The 14,747-nt window shown below is 45.3% G+C and overlaps 1 protein-coding gene across 8 annotated transcripts in view; it reads right to left on the bottom strand.

The window, feature by feature from the left end:
* The window catches only part of FAM219A (family with sequence similarity 219 member A), a 63,167-nt gene that overhangs the window by 6,760 nt on the left and 41,660 nt on the right, over positions 1 to 14,747 (bottom strand). For 4 of the 8 annotated variants that reach the window (XM_032299912.1, XM_032299914.1, XM_032299913.1 and 1 more), the window contains exon 2: positions 890 to 989. In XM_032299912.1, coding sequence (XP_032155803.1) covers positions 890 to 989 — 100 coding nt within the window. The remainder of the gene's footprint in view (positions 1 to 889; positions 990 to 14,747) is intronic. The other 4 variants (XM_032299916.1, XM_032299918.1, XM_032299919.1 and 1 more) reach the window with 1 other exon arrangement.

Raw genomic sequence — 14,747 nt, 5'->3', positions numbered from 1 at the left:
CTTTCAGACTGAGGAAGCAGCAGTAATTGTTGGGCAGCAGGAGCCTGAGGAGGAAGATGGACAGGAGGGTGCCTCGGATGGCAGAGGAGCGTGGAAGGATAGTCATGACCTATACTTAATTGCAAACTCTTTCCTGTGTGTCCTATTTTGTAATTTCTCTTCAAGAAACCAAAGTTTTCATAGAAGTGTATTATTTACAGCAGCTGCAAGACAGTGAAACTTTGGTCCCTGAAGAGAGAGGGGCGACATGTGGGATGAGGGGACAGCAATAGTGACAGGAGCTGTGGACAGTAGCCAGGAGCAAGGGGACTTCACAGGATCAGGCTGTACAGTAAACTGACTTTGGAGTAGACATGACACAAAGCCACAAGGGAAACGTGACCCGGAAAGAAGGGGAGATATTTGGGTTTTCTAAGAAATGAAGGGGAAATTCCCCCAAATAGTGCCAACCAGGCCCTGAGATCTCTGGATGGGCTCAGGTTGTAATAGGGAGAAGGGCTCGGCTTCTAGGGTTGGAACCCTCATTCCTTTCTATCCCTTAGACGTAGCAAGTAACACCCCACCTCTAAGGCAGCCTGATCCAGTGTTTGATGGGACTTCCAAGTCCTCTCTCTGGGATTCCATGCTTTTCCCCCAGCAGCTATCCCCCAGAATACCTGGAACATCCTTGGCTTCAGAGATGCCTCCTAGAGTTTCAGGCTCCTGCAGAGAACTGTAACTGCCCTCTTTGCCTGCAGGAGACAAGGTGCCTGGCAGTGCCAATGACTTGAAGTCGTGAGTCTTGGAATCATCTAGGCTGAGCTGTTTTATCTGTGGCACCTCATTGTTGACCCAGCCCAGAGCAACTTGTCTACTCCCCATGTCTCCCTCACCCCCCAGACACACTCACCCAGCTTCACTTGGAGCGGGGATGGTTTGTAATTCATGGCTACTGACTCACCCTCCCGGGCGTCACAGTCTCCGTCTGAGATGGAAGCGGCGGCTGGGTCCTGTGGGGAGAAAGCAGTCAGACAGAGAGTTGTTAGAGAGTGAAGACAGGGGGCTGCTCTCAGCCCTGAAGCTAGCCTTCCCACCTGCCCCCTAGGCTTCTGTGAGCATTCACCCCTGACAGAAGGCAGGGCATTCAGGGAGAGAGGGAAAACCCATCTACTGTGGGACAAAATCACTGGGCTAGGTAGAAAAACCAAGGAACTGGGTGTCTGTCCTCAAAGTCCTGTATGGTCCAGCCTCCTTCAGAAAGCCCGCCACGATTTCTTTAAACTCACAGGACTTCCTTCTCCTAACTCTCATACTAGTAGCCCTTCCCCTCAGGCCTTTTCTGTGTACTTGCTTAGCAAGGTCTTTCTAGGTTCCTGTGAGTTTAAGTCTAGGTTAAGGGGAGAGTAGTGTTCTCTGAGATCGGTCTCCTCCCTCTGTTTCCCAGTGCTGAACAGATGCCTTCACAGGATCCAGAGAACTGACTGGCCAAGCCACACCAGCCTTCAAGGCTACAGCCACTGGACAAAAAGAGATCTAGTGAGGACTTCTCCAGTTCACAAATGACACCTAAAGAGTGTCTCCTGGGAGAACCTGAAAGGTTGGCTAGGTATGGTAGGTGAGAAGACAAATAATGACAAACCAGCAGGTGGCCAGTTAGTCTTTTGCTGCCCAGAATACAAAACACTTGATTCTACAGATGGCCAGGAAGATAGGAAAGCACACATTTTGTGTATTGTCCCGAGTCTGGAACCTCTGACATCCTCCTCACTGCCCTCTCTGCTAACTTCCTCTCACAGGGCTGGGCCTTGTGCTGAAAGTCCTTTTTTTGGTAGGACTCTGTCACCTAGGTTGGAGTGCAGTGGCAATCTCAGCTCACTGCAAACTCCGACTCCCGGGTTCAAGCGATTCTCCTGCCCCAGCCTCCTGAGCAGTTGGGACTACAGGCGTGCGCACCACGCCCAGCTAATTTTTGTATTTTTAGTAGAGATGGGGTTCATCATATTGGCCAGGCTGGTCTTGAACTCCTGACCTTGTGATCCGCCCACCTCAGCCTCCTAAAGTGCTGGGATTACAGGTGTGAGCCACCGCACCCAGCCCAAAGTCCTTATCTAGCCTTGCCATCCCCTCACAAATACCCTTCTCTGCTGCAATATCCAGAGCCCTAGCCCACCCTGCCTCAGTCAGCTGGAGGTAGCTGAGGTCATCTGCATTCTTTCTGAGACTCTGATGGCCAACCATTGATAGGGGTGATAACATCCTAGTTGTGTTTGCATTTTAACCAGGGCCTGTAGAGTGCTAAGCCTAAGGTGTGAGGAGTGCAGAGGGGATCCAAGGCTGCTGTGTGTTCTGCCTCTGAGGATGCAGGGAGTAGACAGATGGGCATGTAGAATGCTACCATGGTGTCAGGCCCAGGGATCTGAATGACTGCTGGTAATCCAGCAAGGGAAGGATATATAACCAGTATGGTGGCTTCTGTTCCCTTTAAAATGAGGCAGTGGGAATGAAAACATGCTTTTCACTAAGGGGAAAGGGAAAAGTCTAGAATGTTTGGGAGGGAAATCTTGGCCTTGTTTGTGTTCTTTCAGGCCATGCAGAGCACATCCTTAGCCCTGACTGAGTAGGAGAAGAGCAGGAAGCTTTGCTCAGAAAGAAAGGCTGAGTGCTGCAATCTCTGCATCTTGGGCCATTTCCCATGCTGCAAGTCCTTCATCCTTCCTGGCTCAGCAACCTCTTTGAGAGACTCATAGCACCTGTGCCACACAGCCTTGGAGAAGCAAACCTCTAGTGGCCCTGAGATGCCTCTCTGTAGCCAGAACACCCTCTCAGCTGCCACCTGCAGGGGAGGTAGAGATGGGACAGCTGGGCTCTGGATTTCCTGTGGGCCTCAGAAAGTGCTCACTACAAAGCAGCCAGAGGGAAGGCTTTTTAAAGGACAAATCCCATAAACATGCTGGTGGGACCCTACCAGGGCAGCACTGGCGCATTTCCAAGTCCCAAGTCACATTCCTTTACCTTTTTTGTAGCATTTGTCACATGTCACATATACCACATGCATTTGGAAAAGGCTTCCTCCCTTGGCTCATCTCTTGCCTCTTTGACCATCATTTCTCTGTCCTCCCACAACCCTTTGCCTCCTCTGTAGGGTGCTGTTCTCGGCCCTCCTCTCTCTCCTTGGGGAGCCCTGATGTCTCCTATAGTTCGGATTGGCATTTTTATATTGATGACTTCTAAATCTTTGGCCTTTCAATCCTGCTTCTCCTCCTTAACTCTCCACCCCATCTATCATATGAGAGTGTTAGGCCTCACCATTCTTTCTCTAGGGCTGATTTAAAAAAACCCAAGCCCTTAGACACTTGGGGCTAACTTTGTACTCCTCAGTGCAGATGACTTCATCAGAGTTTCTTCTTTCAGTCTGGAGTACTGGGTGTAAATGGTAACATGGGAGGTAGATTGTGCAGGAAGGACAGGGTCTGGAAAGCTGTTGAGCAACTCTGGTCACAGGGACCTACATGTGGCCCTTCAGGCCTACTGGGCAGTTCCTGGTGGTATGTGATCCTGAATGAAACTGCCAACTCCTTTGGGCCACGACTCAGGGTGGGCCTGACCAGGGGGCAGAGCCCTAGGTTGAGAGGCCCCATGCAAAGCCCACCATTCAGCATCTCCTCCATCACTATCCGTAACAGAAGGCCACCTTAGTGGCAAGCACAAAGATCTCTGGCACTGTGCCTACAAACTTAAGCCTTTACTGTGAGCTTCCTCTGTGTCTTCCCTTAGAAATGCAGCCAATGTACCACAACCATCACATGGCAATGTAATCAGGGAGATTAAATGTAAAATATTCATGAATGTAAGTATCAGAAAAGACTCCAGGCAGAAGGAAGTGCCTGGCTCCAAGAAATCAGGGAGAATTTAAAGTGCCCCCCAAGGACATCTGAAGGCGTTAGCTAGATCCGGGAACTAGAGTGGGGATTAACAAGATTATTAATAAACACTCAGCAGAGACAGACATTGAAATGCATCTCTAACAGCAGCCCATGTTTCTGCAACCCTTCAAATAAATTCTCCAAAGACTACAGAGATGATTAATAGCCCAGCCTCACTGTTTCTGGGACAGGATATATAGGCTAATGGCCAATGCAAAGCCAATATAGCTAGAGGAAGGCAAAAGCATCAGAAGACTCCTTAAAATCATAATAGTTTGGTCCACTGATTTTCATTAAACTGTGTTCCCTGAGTGACTGTGAGGGGGGAACAATAGGATGGGGGTCTGGCTTCCCTTTAACAAGGGTAGATTCACCTTTTTTTCATTTATGTATTAGCCTTTTGCAGCATTTTGTTGGAGAAAAAAAATTTTTTTTTAGGTTAAAATCTTTTGATTTTAAATCTTTAAAAATGTTTTATTATGGAAATTATTATAGCAAGTAGAGAAAACAATGTAGTGAGATCATGGGTACCTATCACCGGCTTCAACAAATATCAACTTATCAACCCATTCTTTTTAAAAATGAGGAAAACTGGGCCCAGAGGGGAAGTGTCTTACCCAAGGCCAGTGATGGGAGTCAATAATCTTTCAAAGCATATAGGGAGGGACATAGGGAAGAGAACATGACTTGGGCTTGAAGCTAAAGACAGGCCCTCTGGGAGGCTGATCCTTTCCTGCAGGCCCAAGCATCAGTCTGCATATTAACCTCTTCCCTTGTCTCCCTGCCCCAGGGCTGCACCAACTCATGAACTGTCTTTAGCTGGCTGGCCTTACTTGTTGGAGCTGTGGGTAGTGCAGTCAATACAACTGCAGGCTGGGACCTAAGAAATCCCAGAAAAGCAGGCTAGAATTGCGTGGGTAAAAAAGGGAAACAAAGAAAAAAACCAAGTGTAGAACCTTTAAGGCTCATGCCTGGAGTCTTAAGAAGGAGGACTTGGAGAAGTAGATGGAAGAGTCTGTTTTCCTGAATGACTCGCAGACCTTTACAGGCTACTCTGGTAGGACTCTGGGTGGCAAAAAAGAAGACTTGTAGCGGGTCTTGTAGTTCCTAATGTATGTCTTCAGATCCATGGGCTCATCTGATTCACATAAGTCCCGGTAGACATGTGATTGCCTCCCCAACATTCAAATTATACTCCTCCTCCACCGGGCAACAGACATATGGCTTGGATGGGCTGACCTCACCCTCAGTGCTAAGGGGATGCTCTGATAAAGGAAGACAGTCTACACAATCCCATTCTCCTTGCCACACAGACTGAAAGGAATAGTGTTTTGTTGTTGTTGTTTCTTCTTTTCCTTTTTTTTTTTAGACGGAGTTTCACTCTTGTTACCCAGGCTGGAGTGCAATGGCGCAATCTCGGCTCACCGCAACCTCCGCCTCCTGGGTTCAGGCAATTCTCCTGCCTCAACCTCCTGAGTAGCTGGGATTACAGGCACGCGCCACCATGCCCAGCTAATGTTTTGTATTTTTAGTAGAGACAGGGTTTCACCATGTTGACCAGGATGGTCTCGATCTCTTGACCTTGTGATCCACCCGCCTCGGCCTCCCAAAGTGCTGGGATTACAGGCTTGAGCCACTGCGCCTGGCTCTTTCTATTTTTTGAGATGGAGTTTCACTCTTGTTGCCCAGTCTGGAGTGCAATGGCACAATCTTGGCTCACCACAACTTCCACTTCCTGGGTTCAAGTGATTTTTCTGCCTCAGCCTCTTGAGTAGCTGAGATTACAGGCATATGCCACCATGCCCGGCTAATTTTTTTTATTTTTTGTAGAGATGGGGTTTTTCCACATTGGTCAGGCTGGTCTCGAACTCCTGACCTCAGGTAATCCGCCTGCCTTGGCCTCCCAAAGTGCTGGGATTACAGGCATGCACCACTGCACCTGGCTAACTGAAAGGAATATTGTAATGGTTAAAAGCACAGATTCTGGAGCCAGAGTGCTTAGGTTCAAATTCCAGCTCCTCCAGTTACTAGCTGTACTATCTGGGTTTCAGCTTCCTCTTCTGTAAATGGGACTAACACTAATACCTAGGTCAGGGGTTCTTGTGAGGATAAAAGGAGTTAATATGTATTAAGCAGTTAGAATAGTCCTTAGCATAGTATATCTTGAGCACTATATCCATGTTAACTATAAAGATATCATTAGTATAGGTTCAGTGAGGCCTACACTACCATGGTCAGTGTGCATTAGGAATGGCTGGCCTGCAGCTGCAGCCCTGATACCACCATATAGGCTGGGGCCTGGCTTATATATGGAGGTATCTGTGGAAAAGGTATACCCTCCTTAGTGTGAGGAAAGGCCTGACCACAGGTCACACTGTTTCCTCTCTTTCCTCACTCCAGTGTGGTACAATTCTTTCATTTATTTAATGATGCTAGGGCTCACAAATATAAATAGAAAAAGAGTCCCAGCTGGGCATGCTGGCATGCACCTGTAGTCCCATATACTAAGGCAGGAGGATCACTTAAACCCAGGAGTTCAAGTCCAGTCTGCACAACATATTGACATATTGACACCCTGTCTCTAAAAATAAAAGAAAATAAATCAGTCCCATCTTTAAGAAGCTCCCAATAATTATTAATAGAGGTAACCAAGAGCTATATAAAAGTAGAGGGAATGGGACAAAGGGAGGGTGGTCAAAGGAGACACTTGAAAAGATCTCAAAACATTAGGTCACCAGTTAGTTTAAGAGCGAGGAGTAAGGACATTCAGGGAACATGTGAAAAGTCTCAGAAGCATGACACTAGCACAGTACATTCAAAGAATAGTTGGCATTTTGCTATAGTTGAAACTTAGAAGGTATGCTGAAAGGTTGCAGGAAATCAAGTTGGCGGAGTCAGGAGGGAGCTCAGATCATGCTGGAGGGTGGGCTTTGATTTTTTTCTTTACTCAGAAGATGATGGGAAGTCAGTGAAGCCTTAAGCAAGGAATAACATGATCAGATTCGAGATGGAAAAGGATCCTCCAATAGCCATGTACAAGATGGGTGGGAAGGGAGTGAGATTGGAGGTAAGGATAATTAGGAAACTACTGCAACAATGCCAGCAAGAGATAACAGGGGCCTGAACCAAGCAGCAGCAGAAGATAAAAGGACAGAAAGGAAGATGTCAAAAAAAGAGTAGAATTGGCAGGTTTCTGATATGAAATGTAAAACAAAGGGTCTGGACATTCCTAGTTTTCTGTCTGGAGTTAACTGGGAAGAGTTCTAATTACTAAGACTAGTTATTAAACACAGAAGGCACAACTGCATTGCTAGGGAAAATTAGATGAGTTCATTTGGGAACATGTTGAATTTTGAGGTATCTTTTGGACACTCAGATGATATCACTAGTTGGTAGGATTTGATATGGGAGCTCAGAAAATAGGTGTGGGCTGGTGATAATGGAAGTCACAGAGAAGAATAAGTTCACTCAGAATGAGCAGAGTGAAAAACAAAAACCAAGGATGAAGTTCTGGGATATATCCAACCGTAGGTAATGAATGGAAGAAGGAGACTGGGTAGAAGCAGAGAGTAGAACTAGGAACCATTCAAGTAGAGTTTCAAGGTGGAATAAATCAACAGTGTCAAATAAGCAGATGTGTCCATAAGATAAAGACTAAATTTAGAAATAAGGAAGTCATAGGTAGTCTCAGTGAACACAATTTTAGCTGGTAGAAACAGAGCCCAGATGATGGCATTTAAGGGAAAAGGAGCAAGACTGAGAAGGGAAAGAATGAGAATGGGAGCTTTAGAGGGAGAATGGGAGCTCCTAAAGTGGGAGCTTTAGAGTTGTAGAATTTTTTTAGAGCTAGGGAACACCAGATCTGTCTTAGACTGAGGGGAAGGAAGCTGTGTAGAAAAGGAGATGTTTGAGGGGGCATGGTCTTTAAGGAATCATGAGCAGGTGGAGCCAGAACTTTGGACCATAGGAAGGAGTCTCTTTATCAAAATAGGAGGGAAGTAAGGAAGGTGAGGAAAGGAGGAAGAGAGGTAGGGGATTCAGATAACATGGAGGCAGAAAGGGGATGGAAAGTTAGGGGAACTCTTCCCTAAAAAACTAATTAGCAAAAGGAAGGAAGTGGACACTAAGGGGTTGGGGAAAAGAGGGATATTTAGTGGCTGGCCAGAGTGGAAGGAGATCAGACTGGCTGGGCTCTCAGCGGCAATCCTCATCCTTCACCCACTCATGATCTAGTCTCGAGGATGAAAGGCGCTCTCTGTCGTGCTGAACAATCTTGCTGTTTTGTGGACTGAACATGATAATCCAGCATAGAGACATGATTCAATATCAGCTTTCCCAAGAAGAGAAGGTGACCTCTGTTCTCACCTCCAAGTAGTAATTTTCAGGAAGATGAAAACTGAAATGGATTTAGAGTGAGATATGAAGAGGCAAAGCACTCATACCAATTCTATCTAACCTTTCTTCACAGAGCACAGAATAATTTTCCTTTAGTTTTAAGGCTAATCAGGGGAGGCAGTTCTGAGTTGGAGAATGCTGAAAGGCTACCTCTCGAATAAAGTCATGTCTTTACCTGTTTATTTTCCCTGGGTTGTGGGTAAGCCCCCATATAGGCACCAAGGAATGAGAGCTAAGTAGAACTCTGGCACAGTTAGGGCTTGAGGAATATCTCACTTTATAGTGTTACTACTCAGGTATTTCCTTTTATATAATCCTTTACATAATCATATATTAGTTTATATAATTAGGACTTGAAGAATCCCTTTATATAATCCTCTCTATATAATCATATAATAGTTGATAGTATGAGTGCCTAAAGAATATTTCCCTACATATATACCTGTAATTATATCTTAGCTCATAATCAGAGGAATGCCTAGAGTGGACACAGTACAGACCATGAATTAAGGAATAAGCAGCTTATAATTGGAGGAATGCGTAGAGCAGACACAGTGCAGAGCATGATTTAAGGGAAAAACCGTTATACCAGGACAAGAATCCATGGCCCAGGCGGCAGCGTTCAGTATTGTAAAGATACCCGCTGTATGGCAGGCTTGGGGCAAGAGCCACTCCTCATAAAGCAGTTGTAGGACCTTGCTCCAGTTCTTGTGGAAGGCTGCCCTCAGAACGGCAATCCACCTTGGTGACTGTGAACTTTATCAGCTCTTGCTACTGTGCTACTTGAAAAGCATCTTCCCATAGAACCCATTGGAAACTGCCAGAAGATGGCAGTAACCTTGACAGCTCTGTCACTGCTATGTGACTTAAAACATCCTCCTATAAATCTTCTTAGAAGTAGTTTGCCCATAGATAGAAGTATTGCACACTGCACCCTCTTCACTGCGCACGGCCCACCTTCAAGCCTCAGTGACCTAATGGGGGTGGAACCCTTACTGCATACGGCCCTTGCCTTCATGGGAACGGGCCCCTTGCTGTGCACTGTCCACCTCCTGGCCTAGGTGACCTAATGGGAGTGGACTCCATGTTTTATTGCTCACGACCCTATCACTATCCTTAAAGATGATTTCACTCACTGCTCTGCCCCCTAACCTATTCACAATAAATACTCATGCTTCTGGACATTCGGGGCCTTGTCTGACTGCTTATAGGTGGCGTGGCCCCCCAATCCCAGCTGCGTTTTCCTTGTACTTCTGTGTCCTGTCTCTTTATTTCTCGGATCCTGCACCTCAGCACAGCATAAGGCACACCCATGACCCTGTGGGGCCATCAGCCCTACACTGGGTAATAGCAGGAGGCAAGATAGACAGAAAAACAGAAAGCAGAAACCAGGGCCAGGAAGGATAGTGCTGATAAGAAACAGGAAGTCAGGGAAGGTCTGTGGCTCAGGCCACTCTCTGACAAGTGGACACAATAAAATAGAGCATCAAAGACCAGCTCTGTTCCTTATCACAAATTTATCGAGTGGTCAGCTGAGAAACTACTTAGGGCTGTGGTCTTCCTGTTCAGGGCCATGCCATTCCAAAACATCTCATGACAGCGTGTAGAAATAACCACGCTTAGGTATCATATTTTATAGGGAGATCCAGAATATAACTCAACTTCACAAAGTGCTCATGGTTGGGTATAAGTCTTGCCTCTGGTCCAAGAATATTTAGTAACAATCTATGCGTTAGTTAGATGGCTTTACTTCCCTGCAGAGGGCTGTCCATTCAGCCTAAGGCATTCCCATCTTCTCTGACTCCACACCTCAACATATGAAATCATCTGGCCAATGACAGTTCTTACTCTGCAGTATGGCCTGAAGTTACACCTCAACACAGTGGCCATTTCTGAATCTCATTGTTGGGCACCTCCTGTTTTTGTTCCCTATCTCCTTTTCTCCAAGATTTCTCCAGGCACTGCCTGCAGAGCCAGGGAATTACCCAGGACTTATATCTTTCTGAGACATATTAAGATCCTCAGGGGATAGGTGCAGCAAACTACCAAGGTACATGTATACCTATGTAACAAACCTGCATGTTCTGCACATGTGTCCCAGAACTTAAAGTAAAATAAAATAAATAAATAAAAAGATCCTTAGGGATCCCACTTATAGCAAAGGACAAAGACTTCTCACAGGGATTAGGTCTTTGTGGGATATCTAGAGGAGAATAAGGGAAACATAATGGAGAGGATCTCTCCAAGTGTGAGTCCTAAAAATCGGGGCAGAACAGAAAATCTGGAGAGAAAGCTTGTGAAGCCTACATTTGGGAGAGAGGGCAGAGAATCCTGGGTGGCTCAGGGAGCCCTCTCTTACTAGTCTAGATCTCCCAAATCTTCTAAGTTTTCTTTAATAGAAGACCCAATTCAAACAAAGTCAACACACTGAGTGTCCACTCTCCAGCTCTGGACTATAAGCTGGAAGTAGAATGCAGAGGAGGAAAGCCTCTCCTCTCCTTTTCCCTCCCTTTCTACCCTTTCCCCTCCCTTCCTCTCCTTTCCCCTCCTTTTTTCTTTTGTTTCCTTATTTTTCTTTCTTTTTTATTCCTCTTACTTTTTTAGAGACAGGTTCTCACTCTGTCACCCAGGCTGGAGTGCAGTGGTGCTGTCATAGCTCACTGTAACCTCCCGTGCTGAAGTGACCACCTGCCTCAGTCCGCTGAGTAACTAGGACTATAGGCACACACAACCACTATACCTGGCTAATTTTTTTTTTTTTTTCTAGAGAGGGGTTCTCACTATGATGCCCAAGTTGGAAAAGCACTCTTTTCTTTATACATACCACACTTCCAGAGAAGATTTGCATTTTGGGGTAAAGTCAGTTCACCAAAAAGAAATGGGAAGGATTATCATGTTTGGGCTAGAATTTGGGAGTTCCAACTGGTCTTGGGAGTAGCTGAGGATTTTCTGACTCCTTAAACAGCTGCTAGGATAGAATTCATTACTAAAATTAAGCACTGCCAAGCCTTAGTATCTTTAATGGTATCTGTCACTGGGACAACTAAAATGGAGAAGGGTGCTACTGCCCCAGGCCTAGTAACAACTGTATCTATGAAAAGTTTTATAGATTTTTTCTACTATAAAGTAATACATGCTAACATTTTTAAAAATCACCTTTAGGTTTACCACCTTGAGGAAAACCCTTGTTAATGTTCTACTGTATCTGAGTCTTTTGCATATATTATAGCAGCAACACTCTGGGGTTTCCCTTCCTTCTTTGGGAGTTGGTGCTGTTCCCATCTTCATGGTCATAGGGGTGAGCCTCCAGGAACTATGCTGGTTCTATGTGATTCCACCCCTTTGGATATATGCTTGGATGAGGCAGAGCGAATTAGTCTCCCCCGGAATCAGGAAGTGGGACTTAAAAGGAGATGTAAAGTTCAAGACTGTGGATTGGGTAACAGAGAGAGCCACTGGGGAGGGAAACAAGAATACAGCTGAAGTTCAGAAATAAGTAAATGCAAGAGATTGTGAGAGTGCTCCCGAGGTTTCAGGCCCTTGTTCTAGAGTCTGCCTTACCCATCCAAATCCTGTGCTTAGACATTGTAAGAAACCCAGCGTAGGCAACATAGCAAGATGCTGACTCTCCAAAAACAAAAACAAACAAACAAACAAATTAGCCAGGTGTGGTGGTGCACACCTGTAGTCCCAGCTACTCGGGAGGCTGAGGTGGGAGAATTGCCTGAGAGCAGAAGATCGAGGATGTAGTGAGCCATGATTGTGCCACTGCATTCCAGCCTGAGTGACAGAGTGAGATCCTGTCTCAAAAAAAAAAAAAAAAAAAAAAAAGAAAGAAAGAAAAAGAAAGAATCCTTAGTCTCTTTCTTAGCTTAAATTAGCTTCAGTTGCATTTTTAAATTTTGTTACTATAATCACAGAGTACCAACTAATACATGTGCATTTTAAAGAACATACTATATTTTGTGGCTGGGCGCTGTGGTTCACGCCTGTAATCCCAGCACTTTGTGAGGCTGAAGCAGGAGGATCACTTGAGACCAGGAGTTCAAGATCAGCTGGCCAACATGGCAAAACTCCTTCTCTACTAAAAAATATAAAAATTAGCCAGGTGTGCTGGGGCGCTGAGGCATGAGAATCACTTGAACCTGGGAGGTGGAGGTTGCAGTCTGCCAAGATCACACCACTGCACTCTAGCCTGGGCAACAGAGTGAGACTCTGTCTCAAAAAAAAAAAGTATTATATTTTGTATTCTGTATTTTAAAAAATTATTATCAGAACATAATCAGCTCTCCATATATATATATATATATATATTTTTTTTTTTAATAGAGGCAGGGTCTTGCTTGTTGCTCAGGATGGAGCGCAGTGGCTATTCACAGGCACAATCATAGCTCATTATGGCCTTGAACTCCTAGACTCAAGTGATCCTACTTCAGCTTCCTGAGTATCTGGGATTACAGGTACATGCCACTGCACCTAGCTTTATATTCTTCTTTTTTTTTTTTCAGGAGTCAGAGTCTCACTCTGTCGCCTAGGCTGGAGTGAAGTGGCGTGATCTAGGCTCATTGCCTGAGCCTTGCAAGTAGCTGGGATTACAGGCCTGCGCCACCCATGCCTGGCTAATTTTTGTATTTTTATTAGACAGGGTTTCGCCATGTTGGCCAGGCTGGCTTCGAACTCCTGGCCTCAAGTGATCCTCCTGCCTTGGCCTCCCAAAGTGCTGGGATTACAGGTGTGAGCCACTGTGCCCAGCCCTTAGCTTTATATTCTTCCATAGTTTTTGTAACTATCAGTTTAATGGCTGCATTATATCCATAGAGAGGATGTATAGTAACTTTGCAACCATTCATTTATTTTTGAAATTCAAATTTTTTGCAACTTTTCACTATTACAGATAATACTACACTGAAATCCACATATATTTACATTTAGGATCATTTCCTAAATAAAGTAGATTACTAAGTAAAAAACATGAGTGCTTTTAAGTTTCTTGATAGATATTGCCAAAATGCTTTCCCAAAGGATTGTTCCAATTTACAATGCCTCCAGTCATGACATGTTCCAATTTACAATGCCTCCAGTCATGACAGAGCATAGCTAGCTTTTAATGCTTTATTTTTCACTGTGTGCCAGAGAATTTTAGGTCATCTGAAATTCTCTTCCAAGAGAGCTCTGTTCCAGTCCTCATTTACCTGGTTCCCTCTGGGGAATCGTCTTTCATAGAACAGAATTTCCTCTGGGTATCACCTGCCAGACAAAATACTCCTGACTTGAGGCCACCAATTAAGAACAAAAGGAGGGAAGACTCTTACACTGAAGATTGGGAAGGGCTTTAAGTGGAGCACCAGTGCTGGCTGGCAACTGGCCATTGTGCTTTAGCCAGTCCTCCCCGTGCCAGCATGTCAGCTATAGGTACTGTGACTGTAATTGCAGACCCAGAAAGCAAATCTCACAGAGTGTCTCCCTTGCTTTTAGACGTGGGGTAGGAAAATTAACCAAAATGGCTCCGGGGTTATCCCAGCTATGGCAGCAGCTCCTTACCTATTATTTAGTTTTCAGAAGCAGGAGAGAAAAGGATAGTGAAAGTATGAAGTTGGTAGTGAGATGGCAAAAAAAAAAAAAGGATTTTTGACATGAAGAGACAGGAGGCCAGTGAACTTTTAAAAAACGATTTAGAACCCTGCCCTGCTTCTTCATGGTTAGGAAAAGACTGATGTCTTAGATTGATGCTCTGCTATTCATTCTAAAAAGCCTTCATTTTGGAGATAAGATAAATACCTCAACTTAGGGATACTCACTGTAGCTATGGCTTGGGGAAAGCCTATGCATTAGGGCCTAAGGGCCAAGCCTCATGACCCAGGAGGTAGGCACCAGAGTCATAAGTGGAGAAGGCTTACTTCCTTCTGGGAGGACTGACTTGGCCTAATCCTGACCCTCATCCCCTGAGCCAGATGTTGAAGAGGCTCCTGCATCAGTTACCCTTGGACCAGTTTAAGACATAAGTCTTGGCCTATGTCAAGTCTTGTGACCTACAAGGTCTTTGAACCCCACATCACCTTCACCTCCCCCATTTCAATCTCTTTAGGGAAAGATTATCTCATTTAATGGAGAAAGGGGTTAAGGTGCAAAGTTCTTTAAAAATAGATCTACAGGCCGGGCGCGGTGGCTCATGCCTGTAATCCCAGCACTTTGGGAGGCAGAGGCGGGTGGATCATGAGGTCAAGAGATCGAGACCATCCTGGTCAACATGGTGAAACCCCGTCTCTACTAAAAATACAAAAAATTAGCTGGGCATGGTGGCGTGTGCCTGTAATCCCAGCTACTCAGGAGGCTGAGGCAGGAGAATTGCCTGAACCCAGGAGGCGGAGGTTGCGGTGAGCCGAGATCGCGCCATTGCACTCCAGCCTGGGTAACAAGAGTGAAACTCTGTCTCAAAAAAAAAAAAAAAAA

The sequence above is a fragment of the Sapajus apella genome, unplaced genomic scaffold (genome assembly GCF_009761245.1).
Source record: "Sapajus apella isolate SASKATOON/1434 unplaced genomic scaffold, GSC_monkey_1.0 scaffold42, whole genome shotgun sequence".
Taxonomy (NCBI): domain Eukaryota; kingdom Metazoa; phylum Chordata; class Mammalia; order Primates; family Cebidae; genus Sapajus; species Sapajus apella.
Note: the sequence above shows the minus strand (reverse complement) of the source record. Positions and strands in the feature narration are given on the sequence as shown.